The sequence below is a fragment of the Phytophthora infestans genome, genomic scaffold (assembly GCF_000142945.1).
Source record: "Phytophthora infestans T30-4 supercont1.10 genomic scaffold, whole genome shotgun sequence".
Classification (NCBI taxonomy): domain Eukaryota; phylum Oomycota; class Peronosporomycetes; order Peronosporales; family Peronosporaceae; genus Phytophthora; species Phytophthora infestans.
In genome coordinates, this window is record NW_003303749.1 from 2,139,439 (window position 1) to 2,161,755 (window position 22,317).

Consider the following 22,317-nt stretch of genomic DNA (forward strand, 5'->3'; position numbering starts at 1 on the left):
AAGCAGCCCAAGTAGTAAAAATGATTAGTTGTCTCGCGCTTGATCTTAGACAAACTAATCGCTCTTACAATAGTAACTAGCTTGTCCTCAAAATCAGGCTTACCCAAAACAATTCTAGAGAGAGGATGTATATGAAGATCCGCCGCCCTGGTTGTTAGGAGTTACTGACAAATCCTTCATTACGAGACACTCTACACTGCTGTCAGGCAAAGGTGTATTAATAGTTGGAGCATAGCGCAAAACTTACATTGAAAAAAAATACCCCTACTCCCAAGAAGATCTACTGTAGTTATTCGAAGTGTTAGATGACGTGTACAATTTGAGTTCTTCTGGAGTTGGTGCGTTCCGAGGTCTCAGGCGCGTCGCTGGTCGACTGCATCGTGCTGTAAAGCAAGTTGCTATCGGATTCCCCGTTGTGTTCGATAGTTGAGGCGGTGGACGACTCGTCGATGTGCTCGCATTCCGATTGGCGATTGGCGATGGCGTTCACAGCACTTGCCACTGTAGCCCCACTCGCTCGCTCCTTCTCCGCGAACATCTGAAGTTGCTTGGGCAGAAGATCGGGAGACCACTCGCTACCTCGTCGCTTGTAGAGATTCGCCATGGCCACTCGACCGAGATCCTTGAGCTTCACTCTGCCGCGAGTCTGCTCTGCCACGGATCGGAAGTTTTGACCACGCAGCAATGCGAGCTGAACGTTGGTCTTTTGGTGTGGCAGTAGCGAGTACATCTCGTCGGCGACTAGTACGGACGCCAGCTGACTCACAAAGTACGTGCTTACTGCTGGTGAGACGTTTTCCAGAGCCCTACAGCACGAATCGACAGCGTTACTTTGAGCTTAGATACCCTGACAATAATTAAGTGACAATGCACTTACTTGAAGTCCTGTAGAGTGAGCGAGTACAGGATGCACTTGCCCGTAAGAGCCGTCGCAGTCGAGACCGTTCGATAGAGCTCTTGGTGTTGCGCCATCAAGGCGTACTGCTCGAAGACCGAGTTCTCTCTGATAATACGACCAACATTTGTCTTGGAGTTGAAGAGATCACACTCGCCCTCGACGAGAAAGAACGTCTCGGTGCCTGGACTGCCGCAACGACACACTGTCTCGCCTCGCTGAATGCAAACGGGCTTCATGAGGAAGAGTGCGTACGACACGAAGCCTTTGAACGAGTCCTCCATGACCGTGACCAGCGGGATTGAAAATAAATTCTCCACGGCAACAAGACGAGCAACATCAAAGCGCAAACTCGGAGCCATCTTGTCGAATAACTGGACGATACAGCAGCATATTAGCGCACCTAGTTTAAGTTAATTTAAAGCGTAGTATTCGTACCTTTTGCTCGGGGAAGAGACTCGTGCACGCAATGTGGTGTTGGTAGTGCTAGAAAAAAATGTCAGGTTAGAGCTGATGCACGACCAAGTATTACAGCGCTAGACTTACCATCTTGACGTTGGTACACAGACGCTCGCTAACTGAAGAATCTCGCAGGTAATCTTTCATCTCGGTCATCAGCAATCGGTACTCACGGTCACTTGGGTCTAAATTCTGGATAAGTGTCATCACCGACGAGATAATGTAACCAAAAACAGTGGCATTTACCACCACGAGGATGATCACCACGACCAATTCATACGGCGAATGGAGACTGGGCTTGACATCTCCATAACCCACGGTTGTAAGTGTGGTGAACGCCCAGTAGAGAGCTGCGATGTATCGATCACCAACAGGAACCAGCTCGACGCACTCGATAAGTTGAGGTTCGTTCGGGAAGAAAGCGTCGACGCACCAACTGTGATAACCCGCAGACTCGCTAATCATCATGACGCTGTGAAACATACACGCGCTCCAATGACAAAAGATCGACATGATTGCCAATAATTTAAAAAGCCGTTCTGTCGATGGACTCAACTATAAGAAAAAAACAGGTTAATACAGCTCCAAAGATTATAAAAGTGAGAATTCTTCTTACCTGAACGGTATCTCGAATACGACCAAAGACACGACTGAGCTTAATTAACCGAGTGAGTTTGAGTAGTCGAGCGATTCGAAAGAGTCTCAGGAGCTTTGTAGGGAACAGCCGGACTGTCTGGTTAGAAGTACCCACCACAGCTCTACAGAAACAGCGTAATTAGCAAGAATAACTAAAAAAAAAGAAGTTGTAAAGTACTTACTGGAATAGCTCGTCGATAGGAACAGTGGAGATGAGATCGAGAAGGAACCAACCTTTAGCGTATCTCCAAAAAAGGGTGCGAGGGTCGTAAATGAGTTTTCGTTCGTCATCAAAGTAGGCGGTACGGAAATTCAGTAGTATGTCCACGAGAAAGAAGCCATCGATGATCATCTCAAGCACATACCAACCACCGACGGCGTCGACGTCATACCCCAATCGAAACGGCACGACGATGATCGAATACACAATGCCGATGCCGACAAAGAACTGCCAAAACACGATTGAGGGCTCTTGCGGATGAAACAAGTAGGTTCCTCTAAGCATCACACGCTCCGACTTGAGATTCCGTTTGGTAGGTTCATGTGGCGAGTCTCGGATCTTGACAATCATATCGTGGAGCTCGCTCTCGTTACTCGCTCCAGCCAGGGATGCGCGTCCCTCATGTGGAGTATCATCCGGTTGGGGCTCGATAATCTGGTTGGCTAGTTGTTGCAGAGCTAAACTCTTGTCGGGATGTTCCGGTTCGGTTGACAAAGGTCCATTTTCCGGTATACTCGTCGATATCGTAGAAGGAGCATAGCGCTCCTCGGGTGTTGAAAACGCGGTAGCTTGAACGCCTTCCTCGCAGTGCTCAGAGTCGTGATCTTGGTCTTCAGTTTGGTCGTCGTTGGGATCCAAAGCGTCTAATCTATCGAACGTCACTCCCTTAGCTCTGATGTTTGATCTAGTCGACGGAGAGCCAGGAAGTGCCTCTAGTGTGGCTTTACGACCTTGGGCGATTGAGGTAAACGGCCTTGTAAGCGGATGTACAGCGTGGATCGAAGGCGGGTCGCATGGTTCAGGAGAGGCAAGCCACGCATGGTTGCTCGTAGGGGTCAACTCTGGCTGATCACTTGCAGCATCGGAAGAAGTCGAGGAAGTGTTTTTTTCAGTCATACTGGACTGCTGATCTCCACTTTCGCCACTCTCTTCCAGTATTGTCTGGGGTCTTGACAACGACGTGTCGATTACATTCGAAGGCATCAAGGGGGCGATGCGAGCGGGTCGAACTTTGCTGTTCATGATCGAAGTCTTGGCCACCACATCCGTGATATCGACACTTTTGTGGTACACAGGAACGAGCGGGACGGGCTTGAGGGATGTGTCGAACACTGAAGGATCCACACGTCGCCACATGCTGCTGGCGATCGTCGCTGCAGTTTCACGGAAATGTTTAATAACTTCGGGCCAGCTGACACCTAGAGAAAAACTACACGTTAAACCAGTTAATGAGGAACAGCGAGTACATCGCAGACACGTACTGATCTTCTGAATAGCTTCCCGAGAGAGAAAAGTGAGCTCACTATAGGACTTTGCCACAGCTGAACAGATACGCACTCCGTTGCCATGGTCATGGTCGTACACTTCGAGCTGCCAACACACCATTTTATCAGAAGATAGAGGTCATGCGAAGAGTTACTGGGTAGAGATACGAACCTCGCCAAAGTGATCGCCCACACTCAGAGTGGCAAGACGGGTGTCTTCCTTGCCGCGTCTGACTGTCTTGACCAGCTGGACCTTGCCCTTTATGATGAAAAATACATGCGCCGCGATCTCGTGCTCGACGTAAATATACTCGTCCTTAAGCACAGCAAACGGACGCATGGCCATGACGATGTCGCTAATTAAACTCTCAGGACAGTGAACAAAGTATTTGATACTCGAAACGATTTTGGAGTGCACGTGGTGGATCTACAAGCAGCAAAAATAAATATCGTAAGCTTCTGACTTCTACTATGGATATAAAATAACTCAACTCACCATTTCATTCCGAAGCGCAGACGGGAGTCGTTTAAGAATCCGACGCTCCTTAAAAACTGAGCGATTCTGGTAGAAATACTCGAAATGGTGGCGGATCTTGTTGCCAATGTACTTGGGCATGCGACGTGAGATGATATATTCCTTGACAACCGTCATCCGTTCATCATACCGAGCAGCAGCTACGTCCAAGTTCGTCACCAAGGTCGAGATTGTGCCAATAACATACCCAAAGAAGGACACCCCCACCGCCATGACAGCGATATTCAGCAATCTTTCATTGTTGCTATGTGCCACAATATCTCCATATCCGATCGTCGTCTGCAACAACTAAAACTTTAGTACAAACATTTTACACGCCACGATAAATAACGTACCATAGTGACGATAGCCCAATACATGGACCTGACATACTGCAGCGAGTCGGTATCAGTCACAACACCCGCTGGGTCAAGCGAAATACTGATCAGCCAGGATTCGCCCGAGTCGGTTCTCCCCACAGCGTACCACAAACAAGCCACGAGATGGGCGATGAAGAGCATAGTGAGAGCTAGTTTGGCGAGCGAAATGAGACTCTGGTTCGTGTAGACTGCGTCTTCGAGGTTAGCGAACACTTTGCCCAGTCGGCGTATCCGTGCGAGCTTGAACAATCGAAGTACTTTAAGACCACGCAGTAGCTTTGCCGATAGAAGCGCAGCATGTGCGTTGTTCCCAACCCCGAACAGCTTGGCAAGCGACTCGAACGGGAGCGTCGAGAAGAAGTCAACAGTGAACCAGCCACGCAGATACGCCTTGACGATAATTTTGAAGCTGTAGGCAACTTCTCCGGACGGTAATTGGAGACCGGTGATGAAGTTAAAGACGATGTCGACGAAGAACGCTACGTCCATCATCGCTTCGATGACTGCAAAGCCGTCTACTGCTTCGACCTGGAAGCACACGCGAAATGGCACCACCAGTGTGGTGTACAGCACGAGAAAAGTGAGCAGCAAGTCCCACATCCTCTTGGCTGGAGCTTCCGGGTCGATAAAATAACGAGGTTTCAGTAGTCGTCGTGCGTGGCGTCTTCGTCGTCCAACATATGCTGGTAAGTTCCTCTTGAGTGCGCCCCATAACGCACGGCCATTTCGGGGCGGGTTGGCCATCCGATGGCGGCGGTGGCGAAATCCAGACATGATTCAGACCGCCTACAGCATACGTCGTATGCACTTGGAACAATCTACTGAGACTGCGATGGGACTCAGGACAGACTGACAAGCAGTTAGCTTCGCCACATTGACGACGGGCTAAGCCGGTGATAGGAATGCCAGAAGCTGCGAAGACCAGATCAACTTGAAAGCAGCCACGATGGAAACGGTAACTGCTCTGATAAACTTGGACGTCTACCAGCACTGAAAACTGTAAAAATAATTCTTCTACCTGCTCAATCTCATACGAGGACACATGGTGAGAAAAAAAAATGCGTTGACAGAGGCATGGATCTATTGACTCGGCACTTCGGATGACTTGTTACTGCGTCTTCTTGTCGGTGGGAGTGGAGCGACGTTGCGGGAAGAGGTTAAAGAAAACCAGCAAGCCGATGCTCACAAGGTGCGGGAGGAAGTACCACGAGCTCCAAATGGCGAGGCAACGACGCACGTCCAGGATCTCGAAGGCGACACCAGCGTACTGCATCGCCACCCACGTGAAGAACATGCCCGAGATGTCGTACAAGAAGGCCAGTGGATGAGACGTGCCGCTAAAGTACGAGAGGAAAATGGCATGCGAGTGAGCCTTACGGTCCTCCGTGTAGTGGAAGTATGGACGCAGACGACGACGAAGTTCTAGCAACGTTGGCAACAATACGTCAGTATACGCAAACAGAGGATACACTATACACGGAGAGACTCACGCTTGCCAACTTCGATGTAGATGCCACCCAAGAGGAAGAACAGGTAGTAACCAGGCGACAGTCCCTACGGTGATTCAATAGTAAAGTCAGTATTCTACTGTACAGCAGTGCATTGCGGTTAGATCATTGAACTCACATGCCACAGAGCGCTGACAAAGAATGACGCCATCGTGGAGAGCATCGTGGACTTCCCAGACTTGGTCAGACCGACGCGCTGGTAAATGTCTGCAGAGGAAGACACTCTCTTGGTGAGTCAAGAGTGTAATTTGCAGCCCTCATGGTGATCCTTTGACGTACAAGTGTTAATCCAGCGCGCAACTCCAATGTTCCAGCTGTTGATGGCCACTCGGAAATTCGTCGGAAGCTCCACACACAGGAGATCGTTGTTCGTGATGCCGTTCCTATGGACACGTCTAGAGCTTCAGCACGTCATAGGTAGAGAGTACAGTGGGATGGCTACGCACCATTTTCCAGTAGCTTGCACGTAGCCCACGCCCGCAGCAGCACTCGCCGCCTCGGCCAGCGACCAGGCCAGATACTGTGTGTCACACAATCAGCAACGATACATAACATGCAGCAAGAAGACACGTACGTAGCGGAAACGGAACAACACGACAGGGATGCACATACGGAGGCAGCGCACAGCCCACGACGATTTCGGGAAGAAGTCGGGGGAGTCGATTTCCTCGACGGGGAATTGGAGCGAGACGAAGAAACCAGCAGCGGAAATCTACGATATCATAAATATAAATCAAAATTTAGCACCCGACAGCTAGCAGAGTAGAGGAAACTAAGCAACGCACCACAAGGACGACGAGATTGCGGAGATGGACCATGAAAGGAGCAACGCGAACGTCCTTCATCCAGTAAATGTAGTCCTTGTACTCGAACGCAGGACCAGCCAAGTAGGTCGGGAAGAAGAAAACGAAGCCTGTACAGTACATCAATTTAGTCCAAAGTTGAGATCTTGGATAGAAAGAAACGTCACCTACCAAAGTACGGGATCAGCTCTGGGATTTCTTGCAGCTCGTTCTTAAGCATTGTGGGCGTCTTCTTCTCCGTGGGCAGCCCGCCGTCACTGTAGTTGATCGCGACGCTGCTGAGCTTAAGCGTTAGGATCATTTGGGCCGAGTCCCACACAATGTCTGGGCTGTAGAATTCACGGTAATAGTGACTAAAAAAATACAAAAACATAGAATTAGCTAGCATTTTGACATTGTAAGTTGCCTCACTCACATCGCCACGAGGTACGCCAACAGCAGCGGCAGCACAATGCGCCCCACAAGCTTCCTGGAATTAAAAAAATAATTTAAGAAATTAGTATTTTATATAAAACACAAATGTTAGTGCTATGTCTGCCTCACCTTGGAGCCACCATCATGAGCAAATACACAACAACGGCCGTCCCGATAGTGTGCAACACGGCCAAGTCGAACACGAAGACGCCGGCGAATAGTCCCACCGCAACATTGAACAAGTGACCTAATGCACAAATTTGACGTCACCAAACAAGAAAATAGTCTGCATCTGATGTAGCCATGATCGTACGAGATGTCTCGCCGCGTGTGAGGTGGATGAGCGGTGCGATGAGGCTGCAACCCGCAAGCGCCACCATGAGGCGGAATCCATCAACAGGGAAGTTCTCGCTTAGGGCGATGCCGTCCACGGGGCCACGCAGTATCTCCATGCTCTGCTCTGCTGCTCGATAGCGAAACACGATCCACGCTTCGGCAAGTCTTCGAATGCGGCGAGTGACACGCATGGCTCGAAGATGACATCATGGCCACACGTTTTATGTGCGATGGATACACTGCAGCGATTAGCTGAAACAACATGAGTACAGAATAAATGAAATGGATACATTTATGTTGCTTACATAAAGGCAACTACAACAAACGGCGGAAGGCAACTTCGCGCACGTGGAATGGCGTGGACGTCACGCGGACGTCTTGCAGGCGAAGTTTGCTATAAGGAACAACGTCAGTGAAGCCACTGGAAGTCGCCTAACCGAAGGGTAAGAACAGAAAACGTACCCTGCTGCTGTTTTCTGTAGCAAGTTGAGTCTCATTTGGGCCGCCACTAGAGGATCTTCTTCATCGGTGGTGGAGATAGAAGCCGATACGCCTTTCGGTGGAACACTATCTGGTGCTCTGGCATTGGGGGGCAAGCCGGGTAGTTTGACTGGAGGTAGGAGCGAAGGAGGGAGACGCTCCTGCCAGTGCACGAACGACGGCCACATACGCAGCACAAGCTGCTCGAACTTCAGCTGCCGCTCCTGCAAAAACAAATAGGTTGGGTTTAAGTTGGAGATCAATTAGTGTGACACTTGTTCACTCACCTCACCGGTCTTCATTCCTGCCACTTCCGAGTCGAAAGCTTTGCGAAAAATTGACAGCGCGACGTGGTCGTCGACGATTTTCGGCAGCAGTTTAAGCGCAGGTTCGCATGTCATAACTGCAGCAAATCGATGTTACGATATGATGTTTCGCGTACAGTGATATGGTTTATAAGTCCTACCTGAAGAGGAGCTGGTAACACAGGCGAGGGTTTTCCTCACAAGAGTCATGTACTCGGCCAGGATCGGCAGCGACACGAACGGTGCTATCACAATTGGCGGCATTTTCCGAACGAAAAGCTGCAGATCTTCTGACAAAAAGTCAATAGGAACGCTCTTGATGCCCATGAGTGGAGGAGATGGCTTCGTGAACATATTCGTGAACGCCCGCCAGCCAGTTCGTCGCCGCAGTAGTTCATCCTGCTCGATATCCACCGGGGCATTCGCTGTGCCACCCCACAATTTCTCCTTCCGACGTAAAATTCCAGAGCGTTTAGCCAATAGCTGTCGAGCTGGAATCTTGCACCAGCAGCACACCATCTCTCGAGTTTCTGCGTCGACACTCGTCTCGTCATCGCTCCCATCTCGGTCTTGAGCTGGTATCCTTCGTTTTGAGCGCTTCTTCTTCGCCTGATGCTCTTCAGGACTTAACCTGAGATGCACAATAAACTCCACAAGCAAGTACAAATGGTCGTTCACCGCGTTCGTACGCACGAGGAACTTGTACTTGTCTTGCTTGGTGGATTTCTTTGAGAATTCCCACACGTCCTCTTCACCCTGATGCCAATACACGGGGATCTCGTGCACATTACCCACCACAAAGCCAGAAACTCCCTTGCCTGCTTTTATCTTGACCTCTTTTTTACGTCTACCAGTAGCAGAACTCTCTTCTTGCTCTTGGAACAAACACACGTGAACACAGCGCTTCACAACGTCATCTTCCCTCGTGTCAAAAGGCTTGGGCACTCCCGCTGCTCTCTTGAGAGATACAACCGCTTGTGCCTCGACACTCTCCGCTATCTGTAGCATTCGATACTCTTCGCTGTTGGTATCAAGGCGATTCAGTGTAAACCACGACTTCTTATCGCTCACTCGGGTGTCCAAAGCCAAAGCCTCGATAGTCTGCGGTGAAGGGAATGACAGCACATGCTCCATCGTGTTGCGCTTCAGTGTCCGACACGTCGCGGCAGACGAGATCGCTGGACGGAAGTTGGAAGGAATGCCGAAAAACATGAGCAGACTGCGGTCAATGTCCATGGGAGCTCCACGCACAAGCTTCTTCATTGCAGAGTAGGCCAGCTGAGAGATGCCGTCGAGAGAATCGATGAACTCTCTCTGCTTCCTCCAGCCACCTTTGCCACTGTTTTTACGCTGCAGACTCTCCAGCTCCTTCATGAAGGCAATAAATTCCTCTTCACTGATCAAGCCATCGGCGTCTTTGTCGACGAAATCCAGCAGAGCAGCTTGCTCCTCGATTGACAGTTCCACTTGCAGCACTTTGTAGACCAAATACTCGAACTCTTGCTCGTCCAGAGCTCCGTTCTTGTCGGTATCGAGAGACTGGAAGGACTGGCGGATCTCCATCTCGCGTTGTTGCGACAATAAATACGTTTTCTGAGCGAGCTGCTTCTTGACGAACGTCACAAACTCGTGGAAGTCCAGTTGTCCATTCCGATCCAGGTCAACACTCGCCATTTCAGCTTCCAGTTCTTTCGACGTGAACTCGTGACCTAACGCTCGTAGCACGTGACTAAGCTCGCGTTTGTCGATCGTCGAAGTCTGGTCCAGATCGAAGAAATCAAACGCTCGACGCAGTGAGCGCTTGAGGTGTTTGTGGTATTCTTCATCTGACCGACTCCATTCTTCTCCATCCTCTTCGTTCTCACTGTTCTCGGAGTCATCCCAGCCATTTTCTTCCGGTTCTTCATCCGTCTCGTCACCATAAACACTCGGGACGTAGCTGCGTCGACGGATAGTGCGTGGTCCTCTTGCTTTCTGGAGTCGGCGAAGCTGACCAACATCCAGACCGGATGACGAGTCGTTCTTGTCCGAGAGACCAGCGTTGTTGTCGTCTTCGCTACTATACGCAGCATTGCTACGCGTAGCTCGTCGCATTCGCACCGACCGTGATCGACTGACCCGACGTTTTCGCCTGGGACTCAACGTGGCACGACGGCGAGGTGAGTGTCGTTGCGTTAATCTCTGACGGCTGCGAGAGTGAGGACCTGATCGTGAAGCCGACCTCCGACTACGACCTCTTTTCGGCGCTTTTCTTAAGCTTTTTTCGCTTCTCCTGGGGCGTTTGGGGGCGTCAGAAGTGCTGTCTTGTGCTTTCCTTTCCTCGTCGCTTCTAAATGTAGCAGTTGTAGTCCGCTCCCTAACCTTGCGTTTGACTCGACTTTCTCGTCTCTTTCTTTGTTTACGAGCTGAATCCTCTTGCTCGGTTTCGGTGGAGGATAAACGAACAGCTCGTTTGCTAACCACTTCGCGTCTTGATTTGGATTTAGAACTGGGCCGGTTGTGGTTATCCGAGGCATAACTACTCTCACGTTTGGCTTCCTCGGTATCCGAGAGTTGATTCCTGCTTCTTCGCTTCTTGGTTGTCTGTTTCTCAGTCGTCTCCTTTTCACTGGAAGTTTCATCTCGCAGTTGGTGTCTTCGCGGCTTTCTCTTTAAAGCTGCGTCACTACTGCCTTCCTCTGAAGACGCTGAAGCTTCATCTCTCGCACGTCGTCTGTCGGTGATGCTCCTCCTGCTGTCACCCTTTGCAGCTTGTTTCCGTGCAAACGCCTTGCTGATTCCCCAGCTAAACGAGTTCCGGACATTCCGTTTAGGTCTGTTTCTCCTGGTTTTAGCTAGGTCCGTGGTGCTACCCGTATCACTCTGGTTATCTCCTTTTTTCTTCTTAATCTCTGCTCGTTTCTTAGCGGACGAGGTGAATAAAGATATGAACTCATTGTACTGGATCTTACCGTCTCCGTCGACATCGTATTCGTCCGCCAAGCATCGAATCTGAGCGTCTGTCAGGGGAAGACCCATTTCTAACAGAGCTTCCTTCAACTCCACCGCATCGATCTCTCCGTTTCTATCATCATCCATAGCTTTAAAAACCTCATCTAGTTTCCAACCATGTTTCAATCCGGCGTTTTCGATCAGCAACTTTACCCGTTTGTGGACTTTTTTCACGTCAAGATGAAGAAGTGGCTGTAGCCATTGCGCAAACTGCATGTAGTCGATACCAAGTTGCTGCTTCTCGTACTCGTACTCAAAGCGATCCACAAGAGTGTTAATTTGTGATGCAGTTAGATCAAACGATGGTCCTTGGTCCTCTCGCCGAAAAACTCGCTCGAACTGCGTGGAAGTGATCCACCCTCTTTTATGGCGATCGAGTTTTTCCAGTCCTGTAGCCAAGTTATAGGAAGATGACGACTGTTTTTTTCCGTCGTACTTTGAGATGCTATCACGCAATGAATCGGCAATTTCGCTCAGCTTTTCTGAGTCTCGAACGTTGCATGCAAAGTCAACAAATGCCGCGTAGTCGACGAGTTGGGTCACTCGCTCTCTATTGTTGTCACTGTCGTCTCCAGTCCCATCTATTACCTTAAAACAGTCCGCAAGCGATTCGTAGTCTTCCCGATTGTCCAACTGGATCTTCATCTTGTTCAAACACCTCGTAAACTTGTCGGCTTTGATCACGCCTGGTCGTTTTTCTTCCTCGTACTTTGCGAGCAATTCGAGCCAATGTCGACTCGCACGTCGCTGTGCTTGCCCCGCCATGGCGCTGTATACTGCCTCCACAATCGAGTGGTCTAGTAATGGAGCTCGCTTCATCCTTCCTGCCTTCTTAATCCTGTCTTTCTTCTTCTGCGCGGCCTCATCGGTCGAGTCCCAGGCACTTGCATTGCTCTTCCTCGTCTTCCTTCGCGTCGGTCGGGGCGATGAAGAACGAGATCGTGGAGTCACATCCCTCTCTGACGCGCTTTCGGTCCATCTGTTGCGTCTGGAAGATCCATCCGTCCGTGAGCCTCGCTTCAACATGGTCTCCTAATAATCAGCAATAGTGTCAACCCGTGACTCTTCAAGCAACATGGCTACATTTTAGTTGAAGCTGATATTTTTAACCAATTAAAAGGCGTCGTTTAGTTGTGGTGGATCCTGACTTATCGTCATTATCGATTAAACGAAAAAAAAATGTTTCTACGAACTGTGCGGAGCCACGCGAAGCTGGGCGTGGCGGCGCTCATGGGCGCCCCCATGCTGCTTCCACAGCAGGAAGCGCATGCGGAGCAGCGTGTGTACGCCAGTGGGTACGGAGACCAGAAAAATAATAAGAAGTAGAGAAGATGGCCATGAGATTACGCTCGAATTTGTGTCTGCAGTGAAGCACTGGGGCGAGGAGTCCGTCTCGAGCTCTGGAAAGCTCAGGTTGGCTGCAGCGTTTACTTGCTTGAATATTTAAGTACTTGGAGGCTTATTGTCATTGGTTGCAGCACGAGAACGTGGTAGTACTGGACCTGGAGAGCGAGTTGATCCAGCTCGGTATGACGAGGATCCGCGACTACGAGAACGCTGGTGAGTTCACTGCAACGACACAAGAACACTGTCGCTCTAGTTGCTTACTGTACGTACGGAAAGGTGCCAAGTTCACTCATGACGCGAACGGGGTGCTGCGCTCGACGTTGGACCTGGCGCTTACGGAGCTCCCGAACGACGAAGAGGTGCCAGTTGATTACTATCTGTGTTGCTTCCAGTATCTGACTGACATTGGACGTGTCTGTGTAGGCTGTCGTGACAACACCGCGTGGCTATAAAGCGGAAGGTCTCGTGTTTGAGGACGACGTGAAGGTGTGCGGTATCAGCATTGCCGTGAACCCGGAGGCCCAAAAGGGGTGAGTTGAAGGAGTTGCATGCTTTGGGAGCTGGCGTGTTTTGACTCACTGTGTCAATATGCAGTTTGTCGCAAGTTCTCCGTACTTCCCTACCGTATGACGCCAAGTATGGTGAGATTTTGGTGCAAGAGGCCGCAAAGGGCGGTAACAAGGTAACAAGGGAACTCGTTAGCGTGTTAATCGAAGCCTTTGGTTAACAAAGTGTATTTTAAATGATCAGATCGCCAAGGCCAGTCTTCCAGAAGATCTAGATGGCCACGAAGTGCTGCTACTGCTGCCGGAACTAGCCTCCGTCTCCCAAATTGACAAAGTTATTCATGTACGATCGCTTATTCGCTATTGGAGTTTTTTTGCTAATGACACGGTGGCAGCTTTTGATGCAACAAGGTGTTGAAGAAGAGAAAATTACAGTGGTGACTCTTGTCACTTGTCCCGAAGCTGCAGATGGCTTTTGCAAGGTTTGCTACGAGTTTGTTACTTGTGCATAATATTTTTTACTTATTCTGGGATTATGACTAGGCTTTCGATGACGCTCGCTTGGTGACCGCGTCCTTTGACTCGAGGCGTAACAATGAAGGCCACATTGTACCCGGTATTGGCTCCTTCGAAGAGCGCTACCTGGGTGCCCCAAGCTCCGTTGTGGATGTCGTGGACGAGGCTGTGGAGTCGAGCAAGGATGAGAACGCTCTGAAGGCAAAAATTACGTCGAAAATCTCCTCGTGGTTCAAGAAAGACTGAAAAGCCCTAGACATCTTCAGATTAAGTCCTAGACATCTTTAGATTAGGCTTCCTTTCAGGTTACTACGTTCATTCACTTTCGACCCATTGTTTTGTAGCTTTCCTTGTGACGTCTCCTTCTCAATTGATGGCAGCAAATGAAAGTCAACGCATTTCTTGAGGAACTCTGTCGGCCATTTCGTTGACGGACCTTTTCTCACCACACACAAAGTGGTTTAAAACCAGCGTGATTTCGTGGCGATTTCCTTTCAATTTCCGTGAAACAGAGACCGATCGAAAGATATTGACTAGCACTAGACTCATTTTTCCATTTTTCGCACTCAGCTCCAAGCCACACGAAAATGGAAGACGCCTTTGACGACAATAAGTGGCCTTTTGGCTGTGAAGGTGAATTAGAAGACGTTGTTACCCCTTCAGGAGCTGGCTCATCTGAAGTGAGTAAGCTCCTCGCCCGTGCTGATGCTGATGCTGGAGAGTTTTCGTTCGGAGGAATCGCTGATACCTTACCAGTCGCACCTGGCCTATTTGTTGACGGCTTGGGTGCCATTTCGACCCCTTTATTCGCCGAGCAAGCTGAAAACCTCATTGCGCTATGTGAAAAGTCCCCGTTCGGCCACAATATGGACACTAAGATGGACGACAACGTCCGGAAGAGCTGGCAATTGCAACCAAACCTTGTCAAATTTAAGAATCCACTCTGGCAAACGGGCATTAAGAACCTGAGCAAGAACGTCGCTACCCGGTTGGGATACAGGGAGGTTCTTCTGAAATGTCTGCTATATAAGCTGCTAGTATACGGCGAAGGAGGCCACTTTGTCAAGCACCAGGACACGGAAAAGGAAGATGGAATGATTGCAACTTTAGTGGTGCAGCCTCCCAGCACACACGAAGGCGGAGATCTGGTGGTGTATCGAGATGGAGAAGTGAAGTACCGTCATGATTGTGGGAAAGTCGATGGTACTGCAGCCTGTCTTCCACATTACGCTGTTCACTATGCTGATGCTGAACATGCTCTGGAGAGAGTGACAGATTTCACGCGCTCGATGGAGCAAATGCATTTGTTCCCGAGGACAAGAAATTGCTGTTTTTCATCGTACAGTTGCGGCATGATGTTAACTACGATTATGACGGTGATGAATGCCATAAGGGGGGTCATAAGGACTCGACTATATGGTTCACAAGAACGGGGGAAGGCCTTGGCAAGGTCGCGAAGTTTACTGAAAAGCTGAATATTCTGAACCCTGGGCAAGAAGATCTTGACAGCCTTTGGAGTTTATCGGCGTACGGGAGGATGACCAAAGAAGGAGGATACGTAGGCAACGAGAGCTCTGAAGCAGTGTCAACTTACACGCGATACGCGATTGTGGCTTGGCCAGCAGCTAAGCATGTCGACAAAGCGTTCAAGTTTATGCCAATGGATGCTGCTGCTGAAGCCTTGCACTGTGGGAAGCAAATGTCTGGCGAACAGCTTTCTCAATTCTTGAAGGGTGCAAGTGCCAGGACTCAAATATTGCGATAAGTACTGGATCGAGGGACCAAGTAGACTCGTATCGGCCCACAAGCTTCTTGACTGTAGTTTCGAGGTGGCTTTTGCGATCACTGCGAGTAATCCGTTTCCAAAACAATCCAATCGAGTGAGACGTGAACAACTCGTCATCATCCATCTGAGCCGCAATTTCAACTGCCTCTTAGACCAAGGCTTCCTGAGCGGCTCCACTATCCAGACCGTCGACCACACGTAATACCATTTCGAACGGTGGGATGTGTTCGTCTTCATCTTTTTTTTCGGCGTCCGAACTCAATGCCTTTAAAACAGCGTCCCCATTTTCAGACCACTCAAATGTGCGTACTATCGACGTAATCGATGGCACAAAAGTCTTGTTGCCTTCCACTCCACTAAGAGCTCCACAGTAGCTCGTAAGGAACAAGTTCACGACCTTCGCGTCTCCTGTTTCTGCGAGTAGCTCGCAAACTAGACGGAAAAACTTTGTCGAAAACACTTCACGCTCTTCTCCATATTTTTATAGCTTGTTCTCGGCTTTAAGTAGTAACGGAGACAGTGAAAAGTGTGCTGTGCTGGATCAGGTGGTGCCGTTGCGAGCGAAGTGGCTAAAGGAGCACATTGGAAAGCTGGACAGGAAGTTTTCGTGGGAAATGCCAAACGCAGAATTCGAGAATAACGAAAAAATTGAGGCGTGTCTCCGAGGTCGATGACCACCAAAGGTGTGGAAGAATTCAAGGAATTTCAAGAGGCCAAGAACTATGCGGCCAAGGACATGCCGAGGCAGCAAGATGAGTGTTCGTTCGAAATGGAAGCCGCCGAAATTGACGGAAAGTCGTTTGTGACGATTACTAAAACGCGCGATTGGTTTTTGACGCAACAGAAAGAGCTGGTTAAGCATGAGAAAGTTGCTGAAGGAACAGTTTGGTGGCATTTTGAACGCCGACGGTGCTGAAATGAAGCGTGCTCGCGTCGAGAAATGAGTATGAATTTCTCGTCATCTGCTGTCAGCATGCTCGCAGAATTATTATAACAAAAATTGACTGCTTTTGAAATCTATTTTTGCTTTTAAAGGAAAAGTGAAAAAAATAGGTTTACTTTTTTGGAAACAAAGTACGTTTTTAAAAAAGAATTTGCAAAGCGCTGTCTGTTTTCTTTGAGGGCATACCGGTACGGTACCGGTACTAAGCAATTTCTGGCGTAGTTTATGCCTCGTAAAATTCTTTTCTGCGGCCCATGTTTAGTAATCCAGAGGCTGTATTTTTGTGTAACGTTGGTGTACTGTGAAGAAGTTGTCTAGAACGGCTTTGCAGCGAAGAGATGCCGATGAACTTTAAGGTGACGTTCGCGAATGGCACATCCATGAAGCTCATGGGGCTACCGGACGACATCACGCTGGATGGTCTGCGCGCCCATCTATTTGAGAAGACGTCCATCCCGCCGCAGGACCAGCACGGCAAGTGCTGTGGATCATTTCTTCTTTCAAGTCGATTGCACACTTATCTAACTAGATTTCGTATTACCGATTGATGCTGCAGTGATGACGGGGTATCCTCCCAAGATGATCGAGGGATCAGGGGTATGTAAGACTGATTAGTAATGTGGTAAAGAGCAGATAGTCAGCTAACGGATACCTTGGCTGTTCTAAAATGCAGGAGAGTACATTGACGTCTTTGGGTGTTCGGACGGGCTCGGTACTGGTACTCAAGGAGGCACCAGAGAACAGCACTGCACAACCTAAGGCCAAGTCGGTCTTTATACGGCGTGTTATGCCGGCAGACAACAGCTGTCTGTTTCATTCGATCGGATATGCTCTCGGGAAGGGAAGAGAAGGCAATGGCCCCGGGATGCGGCAACTAATCAAGGACACAATCCTCGCAGACCCCGAAAAATACTCGGAGGTGTTTCTAGGACGCCCTGTGTACGAATATTGCGCGTGGATCATGGACGACAAGTCGTGGGGTGGAGAGATCGAGCTGTCCATTCTATCGATATACTACAAAGTGGAGATGGTGGTCTTCGACGTCACGAGCATGAGTCGCTTGTGCTATGGCGAGGACCAAGGCTTCACTCAGCGTCTGTTCCTACTCTACGACGGAATCCACTACGACCTGGTTGTTGAGGCCCCTTCTGCCACGGCTTCCGAGAGTCAGGACGTGACTCTCTTTGCGATTAACGATTTCTCCAAGGTAAGTTGAGCGGATAAGCTGCGTAAGTTTTAAAGAGCTATAACTGACGTATTGGTTAAAATGGGGGGGACCAGGTTGAACAAGCGAGCGAAGTCGCGGTGGAAGCTCATCAGAAGCACGAGTTCACCGACGTCAGTCGCTTCAGCACCATGTGCTTGGTGTGCAGAAGTACCTTTGTTGGACAGGTGAGCTGTCCCTGATCTATGCTTTAGATATGTCGCTGAGCTCACAAGAATATCTGCGTTTGACTTTACAGAAAGAAGCACTGTCGCATTCGGGAAGCCACAGGTCACCAGCAGTTTTGGGGAGTTGAAGCCTTTCTCTGCGCGCTAACATTGTACTGGGCAATATGTAGACAGAGATGGAAGCGATAGAACGTCAAAAAGAAACAGCTATTGTCTGGGATCGTCCAGTACTTAGTCCCTTTAATTTGCCGGGGAATTCGATCTTGTTCGAAGCCAGATGCGACCCGAGAATCGTTTCCAGGTGATGGCAACTGAAATACAATTTCAGCATCTTCCAGCATCTGCAGCTTCGTCTCGTGCACGAGGCGGCTGTACCACCACAGCAACAAAATACTGAGAGTGCACAGTAGAATGTTGATCCAGAAAACAGGTGAGAGTGTAGGAATAGCAGCAGGAAGTAGAGGCAGAATGATGCGCGACACCGAGGCCGCAGAGCCCAGCAGACCCATCAGCGTTCCTTGTGGTCGGCCACCCAGCAGCTTTGAGAACGCTGCCACTACAACTGCTGTCGTGATGGGGCACCCCACACTCCAGACGAAAAACTCCGCCACTGCCAGTTGCGGGAACGACAAGCTGGCAGGCATCACCACCAGCATCATGTTGCCTATGAGCAACATTGCGAACCCCAATTGGACCCAGTTTACGTCAGAAATGCTGTGACGAAAGTACTCGATCGAGAAATACGACAGCAGTCCTAGTAGTCCCAGATAAAACTGGAAATTGGACGCATCCACCACTGCACTGACGCTCTCCGGATCACTGCCCGTAACTTGAAGAAATAGCGGGATATTCACCGTCTCGAACACCGATAGGATACCGCGTGCGTTGAAGTTTAAGAAGATAAACACCACCGCACCGACATTGACAATGCGTTCAGGCATGGTCGTAATGTTGCTCAGTGTCTTCTTCATCGCAGCATCTTGCGATGACTCCAACGGACCGTCTCGAGTCTGAACGGATGAGTCGTATAGTGTCACCATGCCAACAATTGTCAACACGTTAAAGACAATCAGGATCAACCCTGGCGACGTGAATTTGTTGAAGTGAATACCCAACACGTACGTGTCGGTATTGGCCACTAGGCTTCCAAGACCGGGCGTTAGAGCATAACCGAGGAACACAACTGTGGCCAGCATCGTTAAGTATGTGAGACGCTGGTTGATGGTCGTGATCGACGCCACATCAGCACGACACACACTGCGATTGCCAGCTCCGAAGCCCACGATAAACCGACTCGCAGCCAACGCTGTCAAGCTGCCAGTCACGTGCTGGTCTGCGATGAGGTAGATGACGTTCCCCATCAGGCAGATACCCGACGATACGAGGTACACTGACCGGAACGAGTAATGGTCGCACATCCAGCCGAACACTGTGGACGAGATAAGGCGACCCACTGAGAAGAGCGACGTGAGCATGCCCATGAAGGCTAGATCGCCTCCCAGTGACTTGGTGTAGAGGAAGAGCGTTGCCAACACGACGCCGCGCGAGGATTCGGCTGCGAACTCGACGAAGTTAATCATGAACATGTTGATGTACCATTGCGAGAGACGAGGAGGAGGCGTATTGATCGTCGTCTCCAAAGTGCCATAGCTTGAGGCGCCGCGGATCCTCTCCACTTCGCCCATTGTCACTTAAGTGAAAAGACTTTGATGAGCAAAAATAGCTCTGTTTTTTTTTGTTTGCCTGGATTATTTTGTGAGAGAAAATATTATTGGTAGTTTATAATAAAAAAATTGCTTAAACTAGAGATTTCTTGAGGTTCAAGAGGAGTACCGGGTAGCAACATAACTTGCATGAATGTATTATCAAGATTTCAGGTTTGAAGTAAGAGAGCAAATGAGACGTGTTTTAGTCGTTCTCTGGGAAGTCGGCTTTGTCTGAGCCCAAAGGAGAGCGAGGGTCGTTCGTAGGCGATTCTACCCTGTAGGCGTTCTCGACGTCAGCTAGCATCGCCATCTTGGTCCGGTGCACCAAACCGGTGTACCACCACAAAAGAACGATGCTGCTCGCGCACAGCACGATATTGATCCAGAACACTGGCTCCAGCGTCGGCATCACCGCAGGCAGCAACGGAAGGATACTGCGTGAGATGCATGCGGTCGAGCCCAGCAAACCCATCAGCGTGCCTTGTGGACGGCCACCCAGCAGTTTGGAGAACGCCGCCAGCACCACCGTGGTCGAGATCGGACAGCCTACACTCCAGACCAAGAACTCGGCGAGGGACAGCTGCGTGAACGTCAGGTTCTCCGGTACCATGGCCAGCAGAATGTTGCCCGCAAGCACCATTCCAAAGCCCAGGTGTACCCAGTTTTCGTCGCGAACGCTGTGACGGAAGTACTCAATCGAAAAGTACGACAGAAGTCCCAGCAAGCCCAAGTAGAACTGGAAATTTGAGGCCGCCATCACGACGCTCACGCTCTCCGGGTCGCTGTCCGTTGCCGTAATAAACAGCGGCACATTCACGGTCTCAAAAACCGACAGGATGCCACGCGTATTGAAGTTCAGGAAGATGAACACGCACAAACCGATGTTCACGATACGGTCCGGCATCAGTGTCGGGGTTGTTGAGCGTGTTACTGCTAGGGCCGTCTTCGCACTCCTCGTCCTCCGGGACCGTCGTGTACTGTCACGCTGTCATCGTAGACCGTCATGATACCGAAGATCGTCAGCACATTCAGTATGATCAGGATCATACCGGGTGAAGTGAACTTGTTCAAGTGTACCCCGCAGATGATCAGATCCGTATCGGCCACGAGGCTACCGAGACCCGGTGTCAACGCATAGCCCAAGAATACCACACCGACCAGAATTGTCAGATACGGCAGGCGCTGGTTGATCGTTGTGACGGAAGCAACATCCGCACGGCACACGCTGCGGTTGCCACCACCGAATCCCACGATGAAGCGACTGAATGCCAGCGCCGTCAAGCTGCCAGTCAAGTGCTCATCGGCAACGAGGTAGATGATGTTACCCGCAAGGCAAATGAAGGTCGAAATGAGGTACACGGAGCGGAACGAGTACCGGTCGCACATCCAACCAAACACGGTACTCGAGAAGAGGCGACCGACCGAAAAGAGCGCGTTGATGAATCCCATGAAGGCCAGATCACCGCCCAGAGACGACGTGTACAGGAAGAGCGTGGGTAGCACAATACCGCGCGACGACTCGGTTGCGAACTCCAAAAAGTTGATCATGAACATGTTGATGTACCATTGCCCGAGTCGGCGTGGCGGGGTTGACTGCGTCGACTTGATCAGTTGCACGGACTCCGGGTCCTGGGAAGCAGAGCCGTAGGATGCGGCACCGCTGGATGACAGAGCGTGGCACACCATGGTGAGGCGAAGGTGGTCGTCGGCTTGGGAAAATCGGAAATGAGCTTTTACAGGAGCGGATTGCCAACTTTTGAATGAAAGGGGTGCTCGGGTGGGGCAGAGTACACTACATTGTGCTCGATCATTTCAGAGACGTGGTGCTTTAACTGGTATCCCCAGCCAACTGTCCGATCTTGAGGAGAAGCGGGGTGAGTGAGCTCCCGGTGGACTAGGCGACAGAACCCTTTTCTTCGTGCGATAGCCTCGATGCACTTCACACTACACTTCACGCCTGCGAAACCGAGTGGCAGAGCGTTTCGATTGTTGTAAATTACCATCGTGAATCTGTAGTATCGGAAATAGGTTCAGGGATGCCAGTAAAAAGTCTTCACTGAAGACAGCATGAGATTTATGCCACAGCGACGAAACACATGGAATAGTGCGGCCCATAAAATATTTCACGGCTTAACTCTTACTTTTTCGGAGCTTGAAGGTTTCTCGCTCTTCCTCAACATCACGTTTTCTTTGAGGAGGCGCTGTTTGTACCCCATAACCAAAATAGCGTCCCTCCGGCAATTCAACAAGTACAAGTACCACCCCCCTCCGTCCAAAAATCGCAAAGTACGACGTTGTACAAGCAATACTGCTCCAACGCTCCACATTAGCTCACCGGTTGCAACATTTGTGCTGACGTGGCAGCATTTGGTCACCGGATGCCAACCGACAGGCCGGTTGCTTCGGGCTTCTCCCTTCAGCTGTTCCATTTTCGCAGCGGGGGTGAGTGTCCGATTCAGACAGGCTGCATGATTCCGGCTGAGTCTTTGTGGATCGGTCTCAGTACGAAGCCAATCGTAGCTCGAAACAGCTGCATCTCTATTGAGTCACCACGCTCGCTGCCACTACATGGGGCTCCTCAGGCACGAGCTTTAGATGAGGTAATGGAGTGATGTAGTTTTTGCTTGTTATAAAGTACATGTATTTCGAGCGTGTTCATGTACATGGATGCTGCTCGAGTAAAATAGGCTTCATGGCTCTCGGGTCGATACTAGCCTAGTATCGACCCGTAGTATTACTAGGTCTCCGCTGGCGTCCAGATACTATTTGGGTGGAGCTGGGCATTCTTCAGAACCAGCTCAAAAACGGCTTTGCCCCTCTCCACTATTGACAGATTACCCGTCCTCTTTTCGACAGTCTGCCCGTCCTCATTATAACAGTGAAATACTGCAAAGCTGCCCGTCCTCGTTTTGATA

At 50.0% G+C, this 22,317-nt stretch overlaps 10 protein-coding genes across 10 annotated transcripts; 4 read left to right on the plus strand and 6 right to left on the minus strand.

Annotated features, from left to right (window-relative positions):
• Nucleotides 1-486: 486 nt before the first annotated feature.
• Nucleotides 487-5,143, minus strand: PITG_07076 (Voltage-gated Ion Channel (VIC) Superfamily; the record flags this gene model as incomplete). The annotated part of the gene is made up of 13 exons (XM_002904995.1): nt 487-523; nt 573-806; nt 878-1,269; nt 1,334-1,381; nt 1,442-1,909; nt 1,971-2,112; nt 2,173-2,636; nt 2,787-3,036; nt 3,115-3,409; nt 3,473-3,581; nt 3,648-3,902; nt 3,972-4,289; nt 4,346-5,143. 13 exons carry the CDS (start codon nt 5,141-5,143, stop codon nt 487-489), a joined length of 3,810 nt encoding a protein of 1,269 aa, XP_002905041.1.
• A 289-nt stretch (nt 5,144-5,432) lies between these two features.
• Nucleotides 5,433-7,584, minus strand: PITG_07077 (lysophospholipid acyltransferase, putative; the record flags this gene model as incomplete). Its single annotated transcript, XM_002904996.1, has 11 exons — nt 5,433-5,791; nt 5,860-5,923; nt 5,996-6,084; nt 6,157-6,260; nt 6,324-6,397; nt 6,452-6,589; nt 6,663-6,790; nt 6,852-7,033; nt 7,096-7,149; nt 7,224-7,341; nt 7,408-7,584. 11 exons carry the CDS (start codon nt 7,544-7,546, stop codon nt 5,478-5,480), a joined length of 1,404 nt encoding a protein of 467 aa, XP_002905042.1.
• Nucleotides 7,585-7,745: 161 nt separating this feature from the next.
• On the minus strand, nt 7,746-10,309 carry PITG_07078 (uncharacterized protein; the record flags this gene model as incomplete). The annotated part of the gene is made up of 7 exons (XM_002904997.1): nt 7,746-7,824; nt 7,893-8,134; nt 8,198-8,313; nt 8,377-8,778; nt 8,842-9,024; nt 9,067-10,075; nt 10,142-10,309. The coding sequence occupies 7 exons, from the start codon at nt 10,307-10,309 to the stop codon at nt 7,746-7,748; spliced, it is 2,199 nt and encodes a 732-aa protein (XP_002905043.1).
• Nucleotides 10,310-10,952: 643 nt separating this feature from the next.
• Nucleotides 10,953-11,971, minus strand: PITG_07079 (uncharacterized protein; the record flags this gene model as incomplete). The annotated part of the gene is made up of 2 exons (XM_002904998.1): nt 10,953-10,984; nt 11,077-11,971. The coding sequence occupies 2 exons, from the start codon at nt 11,969-11,971 to the stop codon at nt 10,953-10,955; spliced, it is 927 nt and encodes a 308-aa protein (XP_002905044.1).
• Nucleotides 11,972-12,375: 404 nt separating this feature from the next.
• On the plus strand, nt 12,376-13,821 carry PITG_07080 (uncharacterized protein; the record flags this gene model as incomplete). Its single annotated transcript, XM_002904999.1, has 8 exons — nt 12,376-12,501; nt 12,574-12,619; nt 12,685-12,766; nt 12,830-12,912; nt 12,977-13,083; nt 13,148-13,235; nt 13,304-13,402; nt 13,603-13,821. The coding sequence occupies 8 exons, from the start codon at nt 12,386-12,388 to the stop codon at nt 13,819-13,821; spliced, it is 840 nt and encodes a 279-aa protein (XP_002905045.1).
• Nucleotides 13,822-14,162: 341 nt separating this feature from the next.
• On the plus strand, nt 14,163-15,563 carry PITG_07081 (uncharacterized protein; the record flags this gene model as incomplete). The annotated part of the gene is made up of 4 exons (XM_002905000.1): nt 14,163-14,208; nt 14,332-14,749; nt 15,085-15,263; nt 15,316-15,563. The coding sequence occupies 4 exons, from the start codon at nt 14,163-14,165 to the stop codon at nt 15,561-15,563; spliced, it is 891 nt and encodes a 296-aa protein (XP_002905046.1).
• A 468-nt stretch (nt 15,564-16,031) lies between these two features.
• PITG_07082 (uncharacterized protein) lies at nt 16,032-16,277 on the plus strand (the record flags this gene model as incomplete). The annotated part of the gene is made up of 1 exon (XM_002905001.1): nt 16,032-16,277. One exon carries the CDS (start codon nt 16,032-16,034, stop codon nt 16,275-16,277), a length of 246 nt encoding a protein of 81 aa, XP_002905047.1.
• A 365-nt stretch (nt 16,278-16,642) lies between these two features.
• On the plus strand, nt 16,643-17,711 carry PITG_07083 (ubiquitin thioesterase OTU1-like protein; the record flags this gene model as incomplete). The annotated part of the gene is made up of 4 exons (XM_002905002.1): nt 16,643-16,787; nt 16,861-16,901; nt 16,978-17,511; nt 17,586-17,711. 4 exons carry the CDS (start codon nt 16,643-16,645, stop codon nt 17,709-17,711), a joined length of 846 nt encoding a protein of 281 aa, XP_002905048.1.
• Nucleotides 17,712-17,936: 225 nt separating this feature from the next.
• PITG_07084 (Major Facilitator Superfamily (MFS)) lies at nt 17,937-19,282 on the minus strand (the record flags this gene model as incomplete). Its single annotated transcript, XM_002905003.1, has 3 exons — nt 17,937-18,007; nt 18,091-18,360; nt 18,613-19,282. The coding sequence occupies 3 exons, from the start codon at nt 19,280-19,282 to the stop codon at nt 17,937-17,939; spliced, it is 1,011 nt and encodes a 336-aa protein (XP_002905049.1).
• A 322-nt stretch (nt 19,283-19,604) lies between these two features.
• PITG_07085 (Major Facilitator Superfamily (MFS)) lies at nt 19,605-21,088 on the minus strand (the record flags this gene model as incomplete). The annotated part of the gene is made up of 2 exons (XM_002905004.1): nt 19,605-20,222; nt 20,354-21,088. 2 exons carry the CDS (start codon nt 21,086-21,088, stop codon nt 19,605-19,607), a joined length of 1,353 nt encoding a protein of 450 aa, XP_002905050.1.
• Nucleotides 21,089-22,317: the final 1,229 nt, after the last annotated feature.